The sequence below is a fragment of the Hakea prostrata genome, chromosome 3 (assembly GCF_041222555.1).
Source record: "Hakea prostrata isolate BN-2017 chromosome 3, UWA_Hpros_2, whole genome shotgun sequence".
NCBI lineage: Eukaryota > Viridiplantae > Streptophyta > Magnoliopsida > Proteales > Proteaceae > Hakea > Hakea prostrata.
This window is the reverse complement of record NC_142602.1, coordinates 3,693,827-3,717,347: the sequence shown is the minus strand read 5'-3', so window position 1 is coordinate 3,717,347 and position 23,521 is coordinate 3,693,827. Positions and strand designations below refer to the sequence as shown.

The window sequence follows — 23,521 nt, the reverse complement described above, 5'->3', positions numbered from 1 at the left end:
TGGAATCATTTATAGAGAGGAGAAAGGGGAAGAAAATACTGCTTTTTGTTTATTTATTTTTAATCACACTTTTTCTTTTCTTCTGTTACCTGGTGAAGGTGGAAATGTGGAATTAAAGAAAGGCGCGTGTCGGTAAGTCGTGTGTGTCTTTGACGGAGGAACGAACGAAAAACGTTAAAATTAACGTTAACGTTAATCATGGTGTCTTTGTTTTTAACTTTTACTGAGGTTAAAAGTTAACATGTTGTCCTACTACGCAATAATATTGCTGCCTTGGTGTGTAGCATCTTTGATACAGCTGGAAAAAGATTTCAAACATGTGTCCCTCTCGAAATCATACTTCGCAAAGAACCACGTCTGCCAAGGGTAACAGCGAGATATCACATTCTTTTTTTCAGAGTCGACTGGCGGAAAAATTCTCTGCGGTGCATCAGCGCATGCATAATCAGACATGAACATTTTTAGGTCCCTCTGTCCTTTGTGCCTGTGGCCAAAGGTTTAAATTATCTTACAATAATATACGACAGCAGATATGTATCTATATTTAACATAAATAATACATACGTTTCTCTAATACTCAATATAGGGCAATACTGTCAATACATCTCTTAAAATTGCCTGATCGATACGACATTCAATACCGATACTTTAAACTTTGCCAGTCGCACAAACCTACATTTAAAGAATTGAACAAGATAAATAATTAACTAAATGCATTAAATATGTGAGTCTAGAAAGTATAATAAATAAGTAAAAAAATATAAAGTATAAAGCATATGAGGCCAACCGACGTGGTTGGTCTTAATTCTGAATTGAAGGGAGACGACATGGCGGCCACAAGTGACAACTGGGATGACGTAATTTGATGAACTTGCCACCTTGCCTCTGCCTGCTTGTGTGGTGTGTCGCTAACGGACCGGCGGCACCGTCAACTACTTGAATATAACTCTCTTTTTTTTCTTTTTTTTTTTTGTATGAAAATATAAGTCTTAACTCACGGGGGTGGTTTGTGGGAAATAGTGCTCCCTGATGGTTTCCTAACCACAAAAATCAGTGGGATCCACTGGTGGGGAAAAAATAATTTCCAAAAAGTATTTTTCACCTGGGGCCCCACTGATCTTTGTGGTCAGGAAGCGTCGTGGAGCACAAAGGTCGCTGATCCGGACTCGTTTGTGGTTGCTTAAAAAAAGCCAACCCTTGGGGTTGGAAATTGAAATTCGACTTCCCTTACTTCGGAACAGGACAAAGTTGTATCTTATATTTAAATTGCATATAACAATCTATTTCCAAAGATGTAGTTAAAATGTGTGTGAGAAGACTTGGACAAAGTTCCAAAAAAAATACAAAAACTCTAGGGTCCTGCGCAATAAATGCATAGGACCATCAAGCCGTTCACTTTGGGCGGTGGGATCGGAATTTCGGTTGAAATTTCAATCTTGACCGTCGAAATTCAATGATCGAGATCGAAATCTCAACCGAAATTTCAGATCCTACAGCTGAAATTTCAGCTTGATGATCTTGTGCATTAAATGCACAGGATCCAAGCTTTTTGAAGATTTTGAGGGACGGTAGGATTCAAGTTTGGATCATCTTTCGACAAGGAAGCAATAGTGTTCCCTAAATGTTTATTAATCACACATTTTGCATAGGGGCCTATGTGAAATTCACTAGGTCTAATCTTTAAATTATTTTATCATATGCAGACGACGTGAATACTATACAATATGTGTGTTGAAAAAGTTTTAAGGGGATATTCGACAAAGAAGTGATCCAAACTCAAATTCAAAGACTATATCTTCTATCAATCAGGATGGAGTTTTGTGCTCGCTTCACATTTATCCACTATACATTCGGGGTGGAACTCACATGAATTGATGGGCCCACTATTGGTTCATCTCTGAATCATTTTGTTAGCATTTAAAGGTAAGTTCTACCCCCATTGTAAGTGGATAAACGTGAAAGGAACACATACCTCTACCCTGAGAATCCAGCCTGTAATTCACTTTTCTACAATTATTTGCAATACACTACAAAATTTCTCTTAAAATGGTTTTAATTGTGCTAGTTGAATAATAAAATGCTATGCATCACAATCTTAGCAATATATTGCAGAAAATTATATAGAAAAATGAATTACAGAAGAGTGATCCACATAGTATATTATTTGCTTGCCTACAATGCACTCAAAATTTCTCCCAAAAGGGTCTTCATCGTGACAATGGAATAATAAAATACTAGGCACCACAATCTTGAAAATGTATTGCAGGAAATTAAAAGATAGTAAATTGTAGAAGCGTGATCCACATCGTATGTAATTCACTTTCCTACAATTCCCTACAATGCATTGTGAAAATTTCCCCAAAAGAGTTTGAATAAAATAAATACTAGGCATATGTAATTCATTTTCCAACAATTCACTGCAAAACACTACAAAAAGTAATAGTTGAATAATAAAATGCTAGACATAATCTTAGCAATGTATTTCAAGAAATTATAAGAAAGTGAATCACATTGGAGGATCTACATCATATCTAAGTCACTTTCCTATTCTTCATTGCTATACACTACAAAGTTCGCCCTAAAGGGTTTTAATTGTGAATAGAATGATAAAATGTTTGGTGTCACAATCTTAAAAGGTGAATTATGAAGGATGATGCACACGGTCTTTAATTCACTTTTCTACAATTCCCTGGAATACACCGCAAACAATTCCCCTAAAAGGGTTTTAGTAATGACAGATGAATAATAAAATGCTAAACGTCATAATTCTAAAAAGTGAATTACAAAGGTAGTCAAAAAAGGTCATGGGTTCGAAGTCGAACCTCTACCCCTACCACACCTTCCCCCTCCCCCTGGGTCTGTGGGTATCTAGTAGCTACGATTAGTCAATGATGACCCAAAAAAAAAAAAAAAACACAAAAGCGGATCTACATCATCTATAATTCACTTTCTATAATCCCCCGCAATACATTGCAAACATTTCTCCGAAAAGGGTTTTAGACTTTTGGTTGTGACAGTTGAATAATAAAATGTTGAGCGTCACAATTTTAGCAATGTATTGCGGGAAATTATAAGAAAACAAATTACAAATGAGGATCCACATTGTCTATAATTCACTTTCTTACAATTCCCTACAATAAGGTTTTACTTGTGGCAGTTGGATAATAAAATGCTATGCGTCACAATCTTAGCACTGTATTGCAAGAAACTATAAGAAAGTGAATTTACAATGGATGGTTCACATAATCTCTAATTCATTTTTTTACAATTCATTGCAGAATTTTCCCAATAAGGTTTTAATTGCAATAATTGAATAATAAAATGCTAGGTGTGACAATCTTAGCAGAAAAATATAAGAAAGTAAATGAGAGTGCGAGATTCAAATCGTCTAGTTTTTCACTTTTATTACATAAATTACGAAAATTTTCCCAAAAAGGTTTTAATTGTTATAAATGAATAATAAAATACAAGCTGTCACAATGTTAGCAATGAATTGCAAAAAATTATAAGAAAACGAATTACAAAAGATGTCTTGGAGTAATTTTTCTTTTATTTATTTACAAGGGATGTGAATCTTGTGGCTTTTAGGATTCCCAAGGGGACATAGGAAGGCCCAAAGCTAGCTCGAGTCCATATCGTCTCCCTTAACGGGGAGCACTCTGTACTTTCCTGACGGCTGTTAATCAAAAATTACAGGTGAGGCTCACAGGATTAGGTGATGAAATTTATATTTTACTTATGGGTCACACATAATTTGTGGTTGTAAAGTCGTCGGACCCCATTAAGAGAGAATCTTTCTCCCCACACTCAAGGAAGCTCAGCATCATTTTGGGGTCGATGCTTTTTTGGTCAAGAAATTAAAATCATATCATTAAGTAAAGGAGGGTAAGTCAAGAAACCTAGACACTAAGAAAAAGACATCAACCATGAATAAAGGTGGAATATTCCACTAAGATGAAGAGAGAGAAAGACAAGGTGCCCCTAACAAAAAAAAAACAGCTAAAAAAAAAGTAAGAAAGAGAGTTTACTAAATGGATTGGGGTCGATGCTTTATTAATGGATTGTTTGGCTTGTGCAGAAGAAAGAGAGTTTGCTTTGAATAGGTCGGTGCCTCCAATGTTGGGGGTAAACTTGAGATTCTTTGGATAAGAATGGAAACGGTCGCATTCGTGGTGGAATCAGGAAACCCAGGTCATTCCTTGGAATCATATGAAAGAATGAATCTGAAAGAACTTGGCCCTATCTGCCCTCCACCAACATCACACAACACTCCAACACTGGTGCATGCCAAGCTTCTTGAGTGCAGAGCCCACAGTGTGGTGGCCTTTGTGCTTCTATTCCAGAAATCCTTATCAAGATGGAGCAGAGCCTGAGAGTGACCCCCTTTGTCTCTGACCATTGAAAGTTTAGTGTCTGTGTTTGTAGGCTTGTAGCAAATTCAATGTTGCCAACTTGTTCCTTCTATATGCTGTTCTCTGCAACAGTCCAAAAACTCTAATGTCATAATCCACACGGGGATATTTAAAAGATATTTGAAACTGAGTCACACCCAACCCAAACAAGAGCAACTATTAATAAATGAATTAAGTTGGTATTTATCTAGCCCTTTGGTCTTAATATATCATATTATATCGGTCATTAATTTTAATATAAATATATATATTTGTGTTGCTTATGAAATGTCTAACTGAAATCTCACATCAGCTTGTTTTTGGGAATTGAAATACTCCGACAAATTTATATGCACCACAACTAATTTTGAGGACCTAACTTTATATATGGCGAAAGATCATTTTATATATACATGACTCTAAAAGAAGTTCAAATTCTTAACTTCTTATTAATAAGATATTATTCCTTTTATTAAAAATTAATAGTATTCCTATACAACCATTTGTAATTAATTATATAGTCATACTTGGTTTTATTCAAAAATTTCGACTCGTGTATGAAGAACTGTTTTTAAAATCATACCTAAAATATAATGAATATTGCAAAATAATTGACAATAAGATGTTCCGTCAACATAAAGAAAATATAGAAAAAGATATCAACCACATATCTAACAAGGATGCATGAAGCGAAGCTTGAGATATGACCATGTGAAACAATACATATAGATATTTTCAAACAGAAGGATATTCAAAGTGTGGTTGGATACAATTAATTGATACTATCTATTTTAGGGTATCTAAGGGTTTTGTTTGGTTAGAAAAATACAAGTAGACGAATAAAATGAAATAAATAAATAATATTCTAATAGAGATCATTGTTTCTATTTCAAAACTTATTGGCCATACTAATAAAATAAAAAATTTGGGGTCAACATACCAATCAAAATTTACTCCAATTAATGACAAAATTATGATTTTTTTTTCATTGAGATACGTTTTTGTGTTGTGGTAGCCTTCAAAAATTGAGAAGGGAAATGGTCTCATGGCAATTTGGAAAGCCAGCTACAATTAAATTTAATTTTCTTCCCTATTTTTGTTAACAGCATGAAACAATCCAATTATAAACAATTTTTTTTTCTGCCCTTGCTAGGTAGTTCATGAGTTTAGATCACATCTCAGTCAAGAAAGAGATATGTGCCATCCATACGTTTCTTCATCATACAACAAATGTAGAACCTATATGAGATCTACTAGGGTTCAATTTTTTATTTATTTTGTCAACAGTCGACATGCCACCCATTTTTTTCTTTGATCACGAAGATATCACCTCTATTGTGCAATAAGAATTGTGAAATACCCTAAAAGAAAAGAATGGAGACCCACAGTCCAAAATTAGCCTGTCCGGGTTACGCAAGACTTGAATACTGCGCATTTCTGAAGTTGAACCAGTGTGGGTTGCACTTGTGTGCGTGTGAGAGAGAGAGAGAGAACTACCCTACCCTCAGTGTTTATACTGACCATGGATCCCACAGGAGCCACACCTGATGAACAGTATATGAGAATGGATTGGATTGGGAAGGCACCTCTCGCATGCGATGATGCCTCAGGTCTCTCGTTTATTTCTCAAGTTCAGCAAAGCAGCAAGAAGAAGAAGAAGAAGTATTACAAAATTATGCAAGTGAAGACCATTTAAGGAGAGAAGAAAATACTGTTCTACAAGAACCCATTAATAAAAGTAAATACCATGAAGGATTACAGAGATACTAGATACTTCATGGGTCCAATGTATTATGTACAGGATGTCGTCGCGTGACTGTAGAGTAATCTTCTGACCACCACCACTGCAATGCTGCCCGCGGCTGCTTGTCCAATTGTCTTCTTTCCATGAGGTGCTGCTGCCGATCCAGTAAATCCATCCCTGCTTCTGCTAAATTAAGGCAAGTTATTGTAACTTAGCTGCGTCTTTGTTAATCAAAGGTTCAGTTTGTATACCTGAAAAATGTGACCTGCCAAATGCTTCTTGTTGGTTGAGCAACATGGATAAGCAAAGAAACATTTTAATCACGTTCACCACCTCCATGCCTGAAAGTCTTGCCCGACGCTTCTTCATGCTTTGTTAAGTCCTATTATATGCGTTTTATTTCAGATAACTCAAACCCTTTCTTCCCCTTCTCACATGGCCGTATTTTTTGTCCTCTCGAAGAACGATAAAGCAGATGGGTCACAGATTGAAGAATCAACTGGGGTGAAGCTTTCGAGAACTTATAGGTTTCTGTGGTGATCATGTTCAAATTTCTTTTTGTTTCTTGTCTTATCTCTGCGGCTCAAAAGAATCAATTGATAAAGGATTTCACCGAACTTTTGAAGTGGAGTTTTGCGAGTAAAGGCCTTACCAATGGGAATCAAAGTGCCACCATATCTTGAGCTAGAGCAGAATAATCCAACGGTGGCGAGAGACTGGCAGATTTTGATCCAAGAAGTGGGTGTTGCCTGAATTCTTTTATCTGCAAAGTAATCCATTTTGAACCTCCAAGGTTCCAAGGAATCCAAGCTTTCCAGACCAAAAATTTCACTCTTCGCACACTGAGCTTATATAAAACAAATTTGGGTGCAGAGGTCCATTTATCTGCACAGGTCCACGCCCCTCCATTTTTATCGATTGGTAATTTCTGTCATCATCAACCTCATCATTCGCCGGCAGAAGGAATTTTGGGGGATCAATGCCAAACACATCGGTCATCACAGATGAATTGCAGAAAATATCACTCTCAGTTCTAGTGTTGTTGGGTACCTAGGGAAGGACTGCCATTGTCCCAGAAGAAATCTAAGTGGGAGCAGCTGCATTTTAGTAAGAAGCGTATACCTCATCATCTTAAACCGGTAACCCAAAAAAGCAAGCATAAGAATTTATACACATACGAGGATATGGTCTCTATAATATCTTACAGAAGGAAACATCCTAATTGGAACTCATGACACAGTTTGGGCTAAAAACTACCTTTCATCTAAATATGGCAGTATATTGCTGCTCTGTGCAAATATAGCAGGAAGTCCATTCCATCCCCCCCCCCCCCCAAGAATAAATAAATAAATAAAATTCTGGAACCATCACGGATGCCATCCTCTCTCCTGTAATTTCCTTGCCTGCACCACAAGCTACGAAAATGGGTAATATTGGAATATTTTGGAGGATGGGTGGATCAGGGGGGACAAAATCACCTGATTCCACCCTCACACACACACAACATAAAGATGTTTGGAACTTGAGTGCACTTGATGGTCGGTGAAAGTGCTTCTAAGCCACAATCATCTGAGATTGATATGGAAAATTGGAATCAATATATACAAGGCAGGTATAACATTTTTCCTCTCTTGAGAAATATGATCAAGAGTATATGAATACAATGATTCTCTTCCTTTTCTTTTAAGAGGGGGGGGGGGGTAGGCAAAGAGAAGATTGAAATTTAAGGATTTCGCAAATATTCAGATAAGAAAAGCCTAAAATAATCAAACGAGTATGTTCATTTACAGCAGACACAATAAAGGCAAATACAGAAACATGAAATCAACTCATACCCAAAGCATTACTAACCACTGAATCTTCCATTTCCTTGGCCGATATATGATTCTTGCTCCTCCTTTTCATCCAATACAGTAGTTCTGAGATCTAGTATTTTCTGTCTGCCAGCAAGGAGAAATGAAGGATGAATCCTTCAAAGAACAAATTTTATGTATTCTGTAATGTTACAATCCCAAAAGTAAGGTCAAACGTAGATACTACTCAAAACAGTTATAAGCATGAGGCCCAAACTGAAGAATCAACTTCCAAAACCAACGATCTATTTATGAACTAATGCAATAAAGAAAGAAGAGCCAAGTCCAATGTCCTGCATATGGAATAACCAATCCATCTCACCATCAAATTAGCGTTTGCAAAGTTTGGAATTGAACCCTTCACCAATTTCAAGAACCAAGGGGTTTCTAATGATACTGTTAACTTCTAGTGAAATTGGCACTCAATCTGCTTCCCTCAATCTGTGGAATCTGTTTCCAAAATTGCAATTTTAGTTGAATTCTGGAGTATTTGAGCATAAGTAATGGAGATTAGAAAAGGGAAGAAGGGAAGGTGAAGCTGAAGGGCAGAAGTTGGAAAACTTGAGAAGAATCAAAGGTGCCAGGGGAAGAAGAAATAAGAGATAAAAGACAGAAAAGGGGTAGGGGGCACACAAAGAAGAAATGGGGAAAGGAGAGAATGCACATACATGTATACTCAATTCACTCCTTTCCAAATTCGAAAAATAAACGATGATTACAGGAGTACTTAGAGATAAATTTAGAGATGTCCAATTCTAATAACCCTAACTCTTAGTTAAAATATAATGGGACTTTAAATTAAAAATTACAAGATAAACTCAATAAAATTTTATTTAAAATAATTGAATATCCTAATAAACACAAATTATAATTGGACCCGTATCATCCTCATCTGGATATTCCAAGTGGATTTAGGTTGGCCAAGACTGTGCTGCATCAATGCTGTTTCTGTTGAGAAAAACATACCTATGAGTTTTATAGAACAGAATAACTGAAAATTCCATGCAGGAATTATAAGATCCACATCTGCAACTAGAAGAAAATCCAAAATATGAAGATTTGGGGTTGCATCCGTGTCAAGGAAATCAAGAAGAAGAACGAATTCATGATGAACAGCCTTCACTACTCTGAATCCCATTGTTACCCTACAATTTTCTTGTCTTCTGTTGAAACTATTAGTTGTTCTAGTTGAGGCTCTATGACTAGGGCTGCCTCTTTTGGCTAGGAAAAAACATCTTCAATAGCGTGGAGGCCGGCAGCCAGTGCTGCCATGTTGGCAACCAACTCTGCATGGAAAGTTCTAAGCATCTCCTGATTGGCTTGGAGAACCTTCAAGGTTTCCTCAGTCAGTTGGAGCAATTTACCCTACTGGTCAAGGGTAATTTAGGCATCAGAACAACCAGAGATGTTTGAATACTCTGCCACTCTGGGTAATCAGGCAAAGGGTAACTTAAAGACGGGTTCAACCAAGGAACAGCAGAACACCTAAACCTAGGTTCTGGCAGCAAGACCATGGGGATCAGGAAGTGAAGAAAAAGGAAAAGAAGTTGGGAAGCCAGAGAAGAATCAGAGATCAGAATCATTGGGGCGTAGAACAAGAGAGTGTACATGCACATACACTTAATTATTTTCTTTTTTAATCTAAAAGGTAACAATAATTGCATGAGTAATTAAAGATAAATTAAGAGACTTCTAGCCCTAATAGTCCTAATCTTTAATCTATCTCTCCTTCCTTCTAGTACATTCTCTCTTTGCCCTTCAGGATTATTGGCAATGATAGTTTATTCATCCAAAAAGAAAATTAGACAGCACTCTGAAATTCAAATTACCAGATAAACTCAATGAACAAATCTAAAACAAAAAATCACATTAAATCAAAAGTCTGTTTGGGTAAGTCCAATGCTGTGCTGCATCAACAATATAATATTTACCAAAATCAGCTCAAGCAGACATGGTAGAAACTAGAAAAATGATGGGAAAAAATTAGGTTAAAGAACCTTGACAGTTTTAGAGGCGTTCATCAGCCCAACCTTTAGTGGTACTGTCAGGCAAAGAACCCAACCTTGATGCAAGTTCTTTGAATAACTCATTGACAAAATTGTTCACACCAACATTCAGAGACATGAGGCATATTAGATGTTTAGTTAGATCCCAAAACAGCAGAGTGAGAACTCTCGTACTTGGACTGAGACAAGCTGACCAGATTCATTAGTCTTCACCGATGGATAGGGATCTCATACTCATAAAGATTTCGTTCTGGTGTGAAGTCTCAGTTTATTAACTGTTCAGTAGACTCTCAAACAAAGGAGGAAGCATCAAAGAGAAACACCAACAGTGACAGCCTAACTGAAAATGACAAGTTTTCTCAATAAATGTAGATAAAATAATTAGATGAATAATTCATGAGCAATTTAAAGAAGACAATAAATTTGTACACGTCTCAGATAGACATGGATTGAAATCTTAGTGAATAATTAATGAAGACTTAATTCACAAACTTGACAGATTTAGAATCAATTACAATCTATCCATTCACAAACAGGTAGTCCCCCTATTATAGATTTAAATATTTTATGATTATTATGGCTGCATATATGGCATATCTACATTCAATTTGTTTCACAACAAACGGTGCTCATATGCAAGGGAAAAATTAGCAGCATAAGGGCAATACCTCTAATTGTCTCAATGTGTCCAGCAGGATAACATGTTTATGTTGAAGAGTCTTTAATTGATTTCCCAACAGAGAAGTTCCCAAAGCATGATAGATTCGCAGTCCTTAATGACTGCTTCATTCAGCCCCACCAGCAGTAATCATGAACGTAGTAGCTTCTCAGTAGAAATGACAATGTCTTTAAAGGTGGAAAAGTCATTGCTCATCGGCTCACTGGGAAAAAGATATTGAGCAGGCAGCAATGCCTCAATCCATGCAGCCCTATCCTCTCTAGAACAACACCACAAGTGAAGAGTATTGGTGCCTGAGAATATGGAAAGTCTTCTGCCATCAGATTTACTTGCACGAGTTGAAGAAACCTGTGAACATGATATTGGAAGCTTACAGATAATTCATGTAGAGTCGCAGAGACAAGGGACAGTAATAAAAGCAATGCAAACAAACAAAATCACGTGCTTGACATCTTCACTCATGTGTATCACAAAAACCACCTGAGCCCCACAAAATAGCCCTCTTAAATAAGGAGAGAAAAACAGTAAAGAGGAGAAAGAAGGGATCATTCTAATCAATTTGGTAAGAAAAGGACCTTGAAACAGATAATATGTGTCATATAGTCTCATGTTCTTGTGCAAGAAACAAATTGTGTACTTGAGGTAAGAAACTGGCTGACTTTCATCCTTGTGGAAAGACTATCATATAGAACCTTCAACCAAGAAAGAAAAAGAAAAGTTCTAAATTTAGCATGACTATTAGGCTTCAGAAATGCTTTCCAAATTCTATATACCTGTGCAAAACATGGGAATGTAAAACATTCACATGATGATGAGACAATGGAAATGTAGAAAGTCCAAAAGGAAGATGAGGTAAGAGGACTTAAACAAGGAATCAAAAGGAAATGTTGCTGAAGTGAACCCGTGAAATGGTTGTTGAGGGACGGGAATGATACCTGGCGTTTGAAACTCTTTGCTTTCCTATTGGATGCATTGGCATCCACACAAAAATTTAATCATGATACACTTACGAAACAGGATACGTCTTTATGTGTCACATTTGAACAAGTCTCATATTAGTAATCTCATTCCAGCCTACCATTTGAGGGGTCTGTAACTGAGAGAGTACAGGGCTCCATGATTTTATGATTCAAAAATTATATTATTTCCACCAACCCACAACAAATAACATCAACCAGAAAGGAAGAAACACAAACAAACAGCTGCTATAAAATAATGCCATAAAATAATGCCAGAGAACAAAAAAGTGACCTATATATATATATATATAAAGGAGTTATTGTAAGTTTCTTCAATGGCATAGAATACACCTCAAGGCTACCACAATATAAATAACCAAAAACAATGTGATTCAACTAAATCCAGATAAAGAAAAACTAAAAACAAATCTTCAACTAAATTCAGAGAAAGGGTGGTTGAAATCAGACTTTCAAATAAATCTTCCCAAATGGCTTCCACTGCTCTACGGATCTACGTGAACCACTACCCCAGTTGCCCTTCCGCATATACCTCGGCGAGTACTCCACCTTAGCGCCCTTCTCTCTCACAGAGTCACCGAAAGTTTGTCCGGCAAATGAAACTTGTAATACGAAAGGACACCGTCCTCGAGCACAAACCACCTGGACCCCATCATGTAATTCACCCACTTGTAAAGAATTCCAGCTACACTACCATCAACAGTGGGATTTCTGAAACAGGCCTTGGAATCTCTTCCTTCATCCACTTTCTCCTCCACCTCTTGATTCGCCGTGAAAGACGACCCAAAGTCCGAACAAGCAAACCACAAAGAAACCTGAGTAGAGAAACTCTGTTTGTTTGAACCATATCCGACGCTTATACCTGAGCAATCAAGCCCTAACAGAGATTGTTCCACAGGAATCGAAACAGGAGCAACGCGCATAGATGATTCATTTCGACCGATCAATCAACCTAAGAATCAAGCAGCACGACAAAACTAAAGGAGTTCCTCTCATCTTACTTATCTCTTCAGAATCGCTCTGCACATGCTTTTGCAAAAGAAATGTTAGGTTTTTTCCTGGGCCCATTTGGCATAAGTAGCGATCGAAGTGGGTGGGCCGGAGGGGGAGCAAACATTGTTGGGATAGAATTTTTAGTTGACCCCAATTGTCAATCGGCCCATTCATTGGAGACAGGTCACCGAAAGTAGATGTCATTAGCAGGCCCATTATAATTTCCATATCTTTAAGTGGCGTACGCTATCATTTCCTGAATTTATGGGTTGATACAAGAGAATTTTTGTAAAATTCACGGTGAACACTATTGGGGTAAGAGGCTAATCAAGACGAGACATTTAACTATAATGGCTTGAAAACCCACATGAGCAAATGACATGACATAGTAAGAAAAGTCTATAGAACAAGTATACGCTTACATACATTATATACATATTACTTTTATTTTTTCGATAACTTATATGTATGCAAAGAATCACCAATATGTACATGAGACACATAAATGCATATTACACCATCATGCAATTTTTAACCTAGTTGAAAATACCCTGCTTTTATTACAGATGCCAAACACATAAATTGATTATAGATTGTTACATGAGTCTGGAGATTTCAAATCTATAGAGTCATCATTGATTTTTTCAAATACAAATTTTTAACATTTTTATAGTAAGGATGAAATATCTGGATTTCACCTCATACCTATAAATCTACAGATTCACGTTTTTAATGTAAAAAGATGAATCTAGAGATTTTCACAACCAAACTGATATAAATCTCGCATTTATAAATCCAGATACTTATTATTGGGTGCAGCATCATGGTTTGTCAAATGTAGGATCATGGTTTGTCAAATGTAAGATGACAAAGGTCTCATTATTTAATGGAACTTGCTTTGGCTCTAAATATTGTAGAGTCGGAGACTAATATTCAATCCAATTTATGACAAGAAAATTGACCATCCATTTTTTTGTGAACGAGTAATACATGTATTAACATCGCATCAAAGGGTTGAGATCCATTACAAGTTACATTAATTTTTTTAATTTTTTTATGCGATTTATAAATTGATATCAATAATTTAATATAATAATAAGACTCATGTCATACATTCACAAAATCAGAAATAGATTGGATAAAATTCCCACAAGCGTGTGCGGTGTTCTGTTAATCAAATCTCAGTTCTTGCCGTCGAATGAATATCGATGGCATGTCGGCATCTACTGGCCTTTTGCTATACTAAGCATGGGGTACATTTTATATCACGCATATGTTTTGTTTGTTTTATATAAGCCCAAGAATGAAGCCCACCACTGCTTTGTGAATGAAACCCACCGTCGGTTCATAAAGAGATGTTTGCCGCCTCAATGCTGACGTCAACTAGTACAATTATTATTAATAATGAATTAAATTTTGATAATTAACAATTGGCAACACACTATCACTGCAAGCCCACAAGCCATTAGCTGAAACAAAAAGAATGAAAGTTATTGATTAGTAAGCTTTTCATACAAGAAAAGAGAGAACACAGCAGCGACAGCGAGCGATTTGTTTATGTTCGATACTCTGTTAAGGAAGGAAGCTAACCTATGATGTTGTTGTTAGTAGTGCAGATGGTATGAGACGATACTATGATTACGATGTCTTTCTGCAACGGCTGTGTTCGTGGTTGAAATGAATGGAGGAAGAATCTGCTTCAAGCTAAGATTTTGTTCGTTGAGCCGCTGCTTTCGCTTGGAATCGACGTCGAGATCTTCTTCTCTCTGCCGTTTGTCGAGTCGCCTACTGCGACTAATACCATGAAACCATGCCTTAAACCCTCCTCGGATCTCAGTCGCAGATCCATCTCTCCTCTTTGTCGCTCTAATGGACGCTGCCGCATCGCGTCCGGCTGTGGTCATAGATAACGGCACAGGGTTCGTTTTCATCATTCTCTTCATCGTTTCTAGTGTTATTGTTCTAAATTTCGTTTTTTCTCTCTTCTTATTTTTGGTTTTGTTTCGTTATTCTATTCCAGTTACACTAAGCTGGGATTCGCCGGTAACGTTGAACCGTGTTTCATCGTTCCTTCTGTCGTCGCTGTTAATGATTCTTTTTCAAACCAATCGAGGAATTCTGCGAAGGGAAGCAATTGGGTAGCACAGCACAGTGCGGGCGTGATGGCAGATCTTGATTATTTCATTGGAGAAGAGGCTATTGCACGAGCTCGATCCAGTACTACTTACAGTCTTACTCACCCAATTCATCATGGTCAGGTGGAGAATTGGGATGCTATGGAGCGTTTCTGGCAACAGTGTATCTTCAATTACTTGCGTTGTGACCCGGAGGACCATTACTTCCTCCTCACTGAGTCTCCCCTTACTGCCCCTGAGAGTCGAGAGTACACCGGCGAGATTATGTTTGAGACTTTTAACGTGCCTGGCCTTTACATTGCAGTTCAGCCAGTGCTCGCTCTTGCTGCTGGATACACAACTTCAAAGGTTGGTAGCCTTATTCGTATTTGGTTGGCATTCAGTCGAGGGCATTGATCAACTGTTCAAAGCTTTCGCTGTAGACCTAAACTCAATGATGATACCAATCCAAACATTGAAATTTCTGTGTCAAGATCGCAAAACTATTGAAGAACTACAGTCTTCCTAGGGTAGAATAATTTTATGTCGTAAAGACTCCCTATAGCTATCTTTGATCCTGGATTTACCATATGCATCAGATAATTGAAGCGTATAAATCATATTATGGCATGCAGTAACAAGTTATCCCTTCGATTGCTTGTGCAAAACAAATCGTGGTTAACCTCAGCTAGAGCTGTAGTGTTAGGATTTTCAAACTCTTGGCAGAGAAACAGGGTTTCCGGTGCTGTTAATATCTTCTTTGGTAGTAAGTTCGAGGGTGTCTCTCTTCTTGTAGTGGAGGCCCTGTGGGAAGATAACTCCCAATGACTGCCCTTGGTTCAATCAATTCTGAGCAGAGATGTCATGTCAGGGAGCGTAGGACAGCCAAGGGGAAAGAGGTGCTAATGGAGTATACTTCATCAGACAGTAAACACTCCCTTATATTTGATTAATCCATGTGAATAAGTAACATTTCCCTTGTGTTTGATTAATCCATGTGAATAAGTATGGAGACGTGTCTTGTTTTCTCTTTCTTTGACTGTTTGACTAGGGTGGAATGTGCATTGATAGTGCATGAGGATGGATTTCCTCTAGTTTAAGGGGGATTCCTTAGAGCCTGTAAATTCCCTTGCGTTTTTGTTGTGTGAATTCCCCTCAGTCTTTCTTCTTCTTGTTAATGCTACCATTATTCAGCTTCAAGAAACTGTTCTTAGCCATCATAAAAGCTATTTGACAGGCTGGAAAGTTTCTGTTATGCTGAACCATATTCAGATATTCTGGCTGTTCTTTGATACAATTCTATGCTATTGTTTCTTCTTTAAGTTCTCATCTATATTCAGTTGTGGGAATTCATAAATCTCTATTATCAGTTTTTCTTTGTGCTCTTTTTTAAACAGTCCTGACGCTCCTGACATCAAAATCTGTCTTGAACCATAGTTTTGCCAGTTTCATTTTCCATGCTCGATCTGGCAACCATTTCAATCTATCCATCGCCCTAGCAGAATCTATTACCTTAATCCAAATTAGAGTTGAGGTTTTAGTTTCTGCGTTAATCCTGCGATTCATCTAGATTCATTGATAATCACAACCCTACTTTTCTTCTTTCGGATGGAAAGCATTCAATTTCCTTGTTAATCTTCACATTCATCTCCCTTGCTAAGGAATTGTCCTTGTTGTACAATTAATACCACTACCGTTAGGCTCCATAGCTTGGCTGATGATGCTTTCTATATGTTCTTTCGGTCTAGCATATCTTAAAACCTTTTGATTTCATAAGCTTGACATGAGTGATTACTTATCACTTCCCCTCTATAATCTGATGAACAAATTACTGAAAACTCTCTCACTGGCAGCAAAAACTGCCACAGGGCTTCTATCTTATATCTATTCCCTCATGCATCAGGAATGAACTGTATGCTGATCCCCATTATAGGAGTAGGACAGCTCAGTGGTGACCTGAATCTTTATAGAAGTGTGGCGTAGATATGTAAAAGAAGAAGAAAAGAAAAGGCAGAAAAATAGGCCTAGGCAATCACAAGGTATTTAACTCTAAAGGTAGTAAGGGTGCAACAGAACGAGAATGCCTTTTTCTAGGTGCCTGGATGAGTAGCTGTTAGTGAAGTGAGTTAAGTTAAAAATAAACTGCAAGTAGTTAGTTGACGATCTATTCTGGTGAGCCCTGTTTCCTAGGCCTCATTTGATTTCAATTTCATCTTCACATTGATAGGATATTCAATAATTAAATTTTCAGTCTAGAAATTGAAATTGTTATGAAAACACATTTATGAAATATTTAAAAGTAAGATATCTATTTGGTTGTTCGCTATATGGAATAGATATTTTCTCTTTTCCAATGTGATGGAATTCTCCGTGTTGCTTCCTTGCACCTAGTGTAGTTGCTGCACAAGTGCACCTGTCCACCTGCAATCCTCAAAAAAAGCTATTTGTCTGCATTCCTATTTGATTATATGATCTGATTATGGTACAGAAAAATAACAAGGAGAGTGTTCTGGATAGTTTGTCTCTGCTACTTTTGATCTTTAGTCTGTAATACTTATCCCAGGCTAGTCTTTCGATTTCTCAAATCTCTGTTTCCTCTCGATTATTACCGTAGCTACTATCAGATGAAAATTGTTACTATCATAGGCTGGAATGGTGATCTATTATCTTTGTTGACACCCTGCATTTTAGATTGACCCACCTTCACACAGTGTGAAATGACAGGTGTTGTTGTGGATGTTGGAGATGGGGCCACTCATATTGTACCTGTTGCAGATGGTTATGTTATTGGAAGCAGCATTAAATCTATTCCTATTTCTGGGAAGGATGTCACTCTCTTTATTCAGCAGCTCATGCGGGTAATGCCTGATTTATATTGGACTTGATTTATTTTTGTTGCTCTGAGTAGGTTTAAGCATGAGGATATGTCACTTGAGTTTTGTACTTCAAGTGCTTCATATGCTATTCTCTTAACTCCCACCAAGTTTTATTTATCTTTTAAGAATGAACCTAAATGATTTGTTATGAGAATCCTAGTGTAAGAATTCATGAATATTGTGCTTTTTGTTTTATTGTTAATTTTTTATCATATTAGCCAGGTGACTTCATTGAAATTGGAAATGCTCAATTACTAAGTAAACATGTTACTTAAATGTAAATGCTAAAAGATGATATTAGTTTATCCAGTATACATGTATTCACACTATGAACTAGTACACATGCATTGGAGTTCAGGAACTTATGAATTATATCCCTATTTTAAAATGTCTCTGTGCATAACCATGTGTCGTTCTTGGCTAGCATCTATAAATATGAGTATCTTTCGGGGCAAACTCTTAAGCCTAAATCTCCAGGACCTTGAGACAGGTCAACTAGATATTGAATTTAAGGTTATTCTCTTACTTAGTGGAACTTGCTTTCCCATTTTGACATCTTCCCCACACTTTGTAACAAACGGTGTATAACCGCAAGGGGAAAGATGTTGCCCCAGAAAAGGAAAAAACTATGCAAGAGGAAAAGAGAGAATCTTCAAAATTATAAAAATGTAAAACATGATTTGGTGGAAGGATGGAATGAACTGAGGTGTGGAGCCTAATGGTCATGACTTCTTAAAAGAAAAAACTTTTTCCAGGAAATATGTTGTAGGAATTCTTTCTTGGGCTACATGTGGATGGAATTCTGTGATCTTGTTAGATCATATAATCTAGATTCTTGCTGATGCCTAAAAATCACAGATTTTCACTTTCAAGATCTACCACTAAAGATTCCAAAATAATTTTGGTGATTCTTAATTTTACATTCCAGAATCAAGGTGATAGTATCCAACTATCCTTCCAAATGTGACAGTCAGCTGCCTGATTCTGTTCTGATTCTGGCTGAGAATCCAGAATTAGAATATCATTTGACTGGTGAAGCATTATGGCAATGAACCCAAAAAGTGACTGTTGAGTACGTTTCATTCCAAGTTTATATGACATTCTTCAGTCTGTTGATGAGTATCATGATAATGCTATAACTGTTTAGCCCAGACTAGATATCTGTCTTGGGCCTTGTATTTTTGCTTTATTTCTAACTTTTTTCTTTCCAAATAGGAAAGAGGAGAACATGTGCCACCAGAGGACTCCCTTGAAATAGCTCGTAAGGTTAAAGAAATGTATTGCTATACTTCTTCAGATATTGTCAAGGTAATCTTCACTCTCTTACAAGAACTCCTACGAAGTCTCTCAGCGTTTGAAGCATGCGTTCATGTTTTCCACTTTTCTTGGTCCTAAGTTTTGCACTCCTCATGTTTTGTGAGGCATCTTATTTTTGTTTAGAATGAAGAACTCCTAAGCCGAATGGAGATTGGATCTTTATATTTTCAATTCTTCCATTTTTCAGGAGTACAATAAGCATGACCGGGAGCCATCCAAATACATCAAGCAATGGAGAGATATCAAACCAAAAACAGGGGCACCATATTCTTGTGACATTGGCTATGAACGCTTTCTTGGCCCAGAGGTTGGCTTTGCCTTTTCTGGCTTTTGCATATTCAGTCTTTTAGATGTATATAAATATATCTACTTCATGTTAACATTTTTTGCAATTTTCACATTTTGAGTTCTTGTCTATTTTTATTTCACAAACAACCTCTTTGTAATTGTAACTGAAAGAATACTTAGAATTTTTGTAGGTATCACATTCAGCGATACTTAAACCATGATAATCCATAAATCAGCATGCTCTGCTTATGTTGTAGTTGTGGAACTTTTATCTCATCATGTCCTAAAGTTATTGAGTGCCGATGATGTAGGATTAGAGCTCCCACAACAAGATGAGTCCACAGTTACTGAAATGAGGCACCAAATAACCTTAGAATTGAATTGGCTTGAGAAAATTAGAAGAGGTAATACGTACCAATAGGTCTAGAACTCTGAATAAGGATGATCTAAAACTGTTAGGGATAACTATGGTTTTATGGTGGAAATAGAGTTAAGATTATAATGTCTGGATCTTGGATGGAAAGATTGGAATTCATGTTCAAGGGAGCAAGAAGACAGGACTTACAAATCAATGGCTTTGGACAAGTGAGAAGCAAGATACATTGGTTTCTTCTTCTAAGAAACAGTTCTGCATCTATGCTTCATCCATGTAGAAACTAGAGAATGTTATGATGGTAATGTGAATTGTGAAATGCTCTGACCTGTGCAGCTTTGGAATTATGGATGTGGCAGTCTACTACACATCCAATTGGCAAGTGCTAAGCTTGGAAAGAAATTGTGATGGAAACTCTAAAATTGTGTGGTTTGAAGGTGGAGATGCCCAGGTCTAAACAACTTGTTAGTTATGGCTGTACCCATTTTCTGATACGGGATTTATTTGAAGTGACATAGGAAACTAAATCTTCAATTCTTTGCCTCAAGGAGGTTATACAATAGTCTCATTAGGAAAATATGAGGGAAAGACTTATTTGAATTGCGCCATCCTATGCAGCTGCTTTCTTCTATTCATATTTAGGGTAGAAATAATTCAGAATCATAAGGAGTGAATTTGAGCAGGGAATTTAAGCTGCTACTTGTTACAGCTGTTCTCATCTCGAAAGTTAGAGCTGCTAAGTAATGGCAGTCACAATGTATTAAACTTTAACTCCATGCTGCTGGATTCCCAAATATAATGTGATGAATCTGAGCAGAGAATTTTGCTGCTAATAGTTTCAGTTGTTCTCACCCCTGAGCTGCTAGGTAATGCCAGTGACAGTGTATTAAATCCTAATTCCATGCTACTAAATTCCCAAATATAATGTAATGAATCATGAACCTATTTAGGGCTTTCTGAAGGGGACTAAAAGTGGACAGATAATACTATTTAGTATGTCTACTAATCCTTAAATGTTTGAACTATGACAAATTCTTGTAGTAGTTAGCTCCTCTTAACTCCTACCTTTCCTTTTTTGACTCCCTCATGGTTGTTGCCACAAGCATGAAGAGACAAGTGTTGGCTGTTTCAGTCCTTCAGTCCTGAAGTGTGTCCCTTTTTGTTCTATGTAGTCACTGTCTTTCTCTGCACCTAACCTTATTGGTGGGCTATGTTGGCATTTTCTACTGCTATCTTTCCAATAATGGGTCCAATATTTCTTGCAGATTTTCTTTAATCCTGAGATTTACAGCAGTGATTTCACTATTCCGCTACCTGCTGTTGTAGACAATTGCATTCAATCATCACCAATTGACACAAGGAGGGCTCTTTATAAGGTAAGATTATGGCATATTTACTGAATCCTGAGTTTTCAGTCCTCTGTGGAAAACGTTGCATATTGCACGGAGCTTCATACCCTAGGCCATAACAGTGTCTGGTAACCATTAAAACATTGCATATTGCACGGAGCTTCATACCCTAGGCCATAACAGTGTCTGGTAACCATTAAAAGTTTCTATTTGTATTTCTTTGGATACCAAATTGGCTATGATCTTCATTTCAAGAATTTCTGTAGGGATCTAAATATACATCCAACATGTGAAACATTTACATTTCCAGTGTATCTGACCACCATTTGATGGTCGTTGAGTCTGCCGTCCAAAATGATTTGCTTGATCAAAAAATCCACCTTTTCCATGGATTTTAACCACTTATATATTTCGTTTTATTTGATATTACTATTTGAAATCATATTCAACTCGGATGGTTATTGATTTATTTTCATGCAATGTAGTTGGCCATTGTGGTACTTGACACATGAATTGTACAAATAGCGGTTTTAACCATTTAGATACTGTGAATGTCATAAATGCAGTTGAGTACATTTTGTGTGGGACCCATAAAATATAATGTTATCAGATTTTGTCATTTTCCTATCTTCATTGGTCTCTTCAGCCTAGTAACTTTCAAATCCTGTGGCTCAGAATATAGTCTTATCTGGCGGATCAACTATGTTCAAGGACTTCCATAGAAGATTGCAGCGGGATCTGAAGAAAATTGTGGATGCTCGGGTTCTTGCATCTGATGCCCGGCTTGGTGGAGAAGTGAAAGTAAGCATCTCTTTCGTCTTTTAGTTTTCTAATGTTAGCCTTCCTTCCCCACCCCAACCTGCCTGCATGCTTCTTCCGCTGCACCTCCCCTATAAAAAAGACAAGAAAATGTCAGTTGATGATGAGAAGGGTATATATGACATTTGTATTTCTCACACAGGCACAGCCAGTGGAAGTCAATGTAGTCAGCCATCCCATTCAGCGGTTTGCAGTTTGGTTTGGAGGTTCTGTTCTTGCGTCAACACCTGAATTTTATGATGTAAGTACTCCTTTATGATTTGAAAGCGTGATACATGCATCGATATTAGGTTTTTAGTCCATGATCACGGATCAGAATCATGTGCAACTGTACACTTTTCCAGTGATCTGGTAGGAAGTGTAATTAATCACCAATTATTAGCAGCAGTTATTGCTTGTGTACTTGGAGTAGACAGGAAAACATCCTCCGTTGTGCTCAGCAGTGCACATATGTACTAAATGGTTGGTTGAAAAAGCAAAGCAACTATAAGATTATTAAGAATTTTTAAAATTTAAAATCAAGCATTTAATCTCAGTCTTCTATTTGGCATAAAAATGCACTTTTGTGCACAGCAAATGATTTTTTTTCTGAGTAGACACCCTTTAAAATGAGATCCTTTTAGTTCTCTCTCTTTTATGGAGTATTTAATAGCTTCCTTTTACTTGCTATAAAACACACAAAGTAAAAACGGAAGGTTTGGTGCCATTGTCATTGATTACTTATAATGCGAACTTATAATGTATTCGCAGGCTTGCCATACTAAAGCAGAATATGAGGAGCATGGAGCTAGCATATGTCGGTCGAATCCTGTCTTCAAGGGAATGTATTAATATCAAGACCTGATTTCTCTTCTTCACCGCTCTCTAAGTTATGCCTGGCTGAATGAACTTACTCATCAGTTCTTGGTTGACACCCATTTTTTGTTGGGTTGTTCGACTTACACTCTCATGTGCATCAAGGGAAACAACTATGAGATCAGCTCTACGACAATAGATATTGGACTGGTTTTGTAAATGAACTGGTGCTGGCAATAGCAGCTGAATTCTCTTGAAAGGAAATAATGCCATGCCTTACAGCGAAAGAGCAGCTTCTGACCGCGATTCTGGGAGTTCTTTGTGAGATAGAAGCATTGCATCAGGAAGCCATGAACTAAGCTGATTGTCTTTTTTGAAATTCAGCTTATATGAGTCCATAAACATTTTGTATCTTTTCCCTCTTTTGAGCTACTGTAGTTAGTGATCATTCTTGTAATTTCGCTGGCGGTGATTCTTCATTGTATCTTTTCATGTATTGTATTTTGTACCATCTCTTTAATCATTTTCCAGTTTGGGTCGCAATAGTGCCTTCACAACTTTCTGGTCGTGATTTTTCTTTGTTGAAAATGACATTTCTAACAAATCATGAAAAGTAAATCACGGCGATAAACCATTGAAGTATTAAGGAAACTGACTTTGGTACAACCATGCCCCGCCCCCTCCCCCCACCCCCACCCCCACCCAACACAAACACATACAAATATAAGAAATGAACTTGAATGTTGTGCATTCCTACTGTTGAGATTGAAATATTGACCGTTCGTTCCGCAATGTTCCTCGAGTGGGTGAAAAGCGAAACGGACAGTTAAGATTTTGATCTTGACCATAGGCAGTACAAAGCTGCGCATCGCTGAAGTGAAACCACAAATATAATCAGCTTGTCATGTTTAAGTGGTGAATTGTACAAACACTATATAATCAAGAAA

General features: G+C 37.2%; 1 protein-coding gene across 1 annotated transcript; it reads left to right on the top strand.

The window, feature by feature from the left end:
* Positions 1 to 14,092: 14,092 nt before the first annotated feature.
* Positions 14,093 to 23,183, top strand: LOC149020115 (actin-related protein 3-like). The gene is made up of 9 exons (XM_089148167.1): positions 14,093 to 14,562; positions 14,664 to 15,126; positions 17,469 to 17,615; positions 18,849 to 18,941; positions 19,138 to 19,257; positions 20,877 to 20,987; positions 21,636 to 21,761; positions 21,922 to 22,020; positions 22,530 to 23,183. The coding sequence occupies exons 1-9, from the start codon at positions 14,513 to 14,515 to the stop codon at positions 22,608 to 22,610; spliced, it is 1,290 nt and encodes a 429-aa protein (XP_089004293.1). The 5' UTR covers positions 14,093 to 14,512; the 3' UTR covers positions 22,611 to 23,183.
* The last annotated feature ends 338 nt before the right edge of the window (positions 23,184 to 23,521 follow it).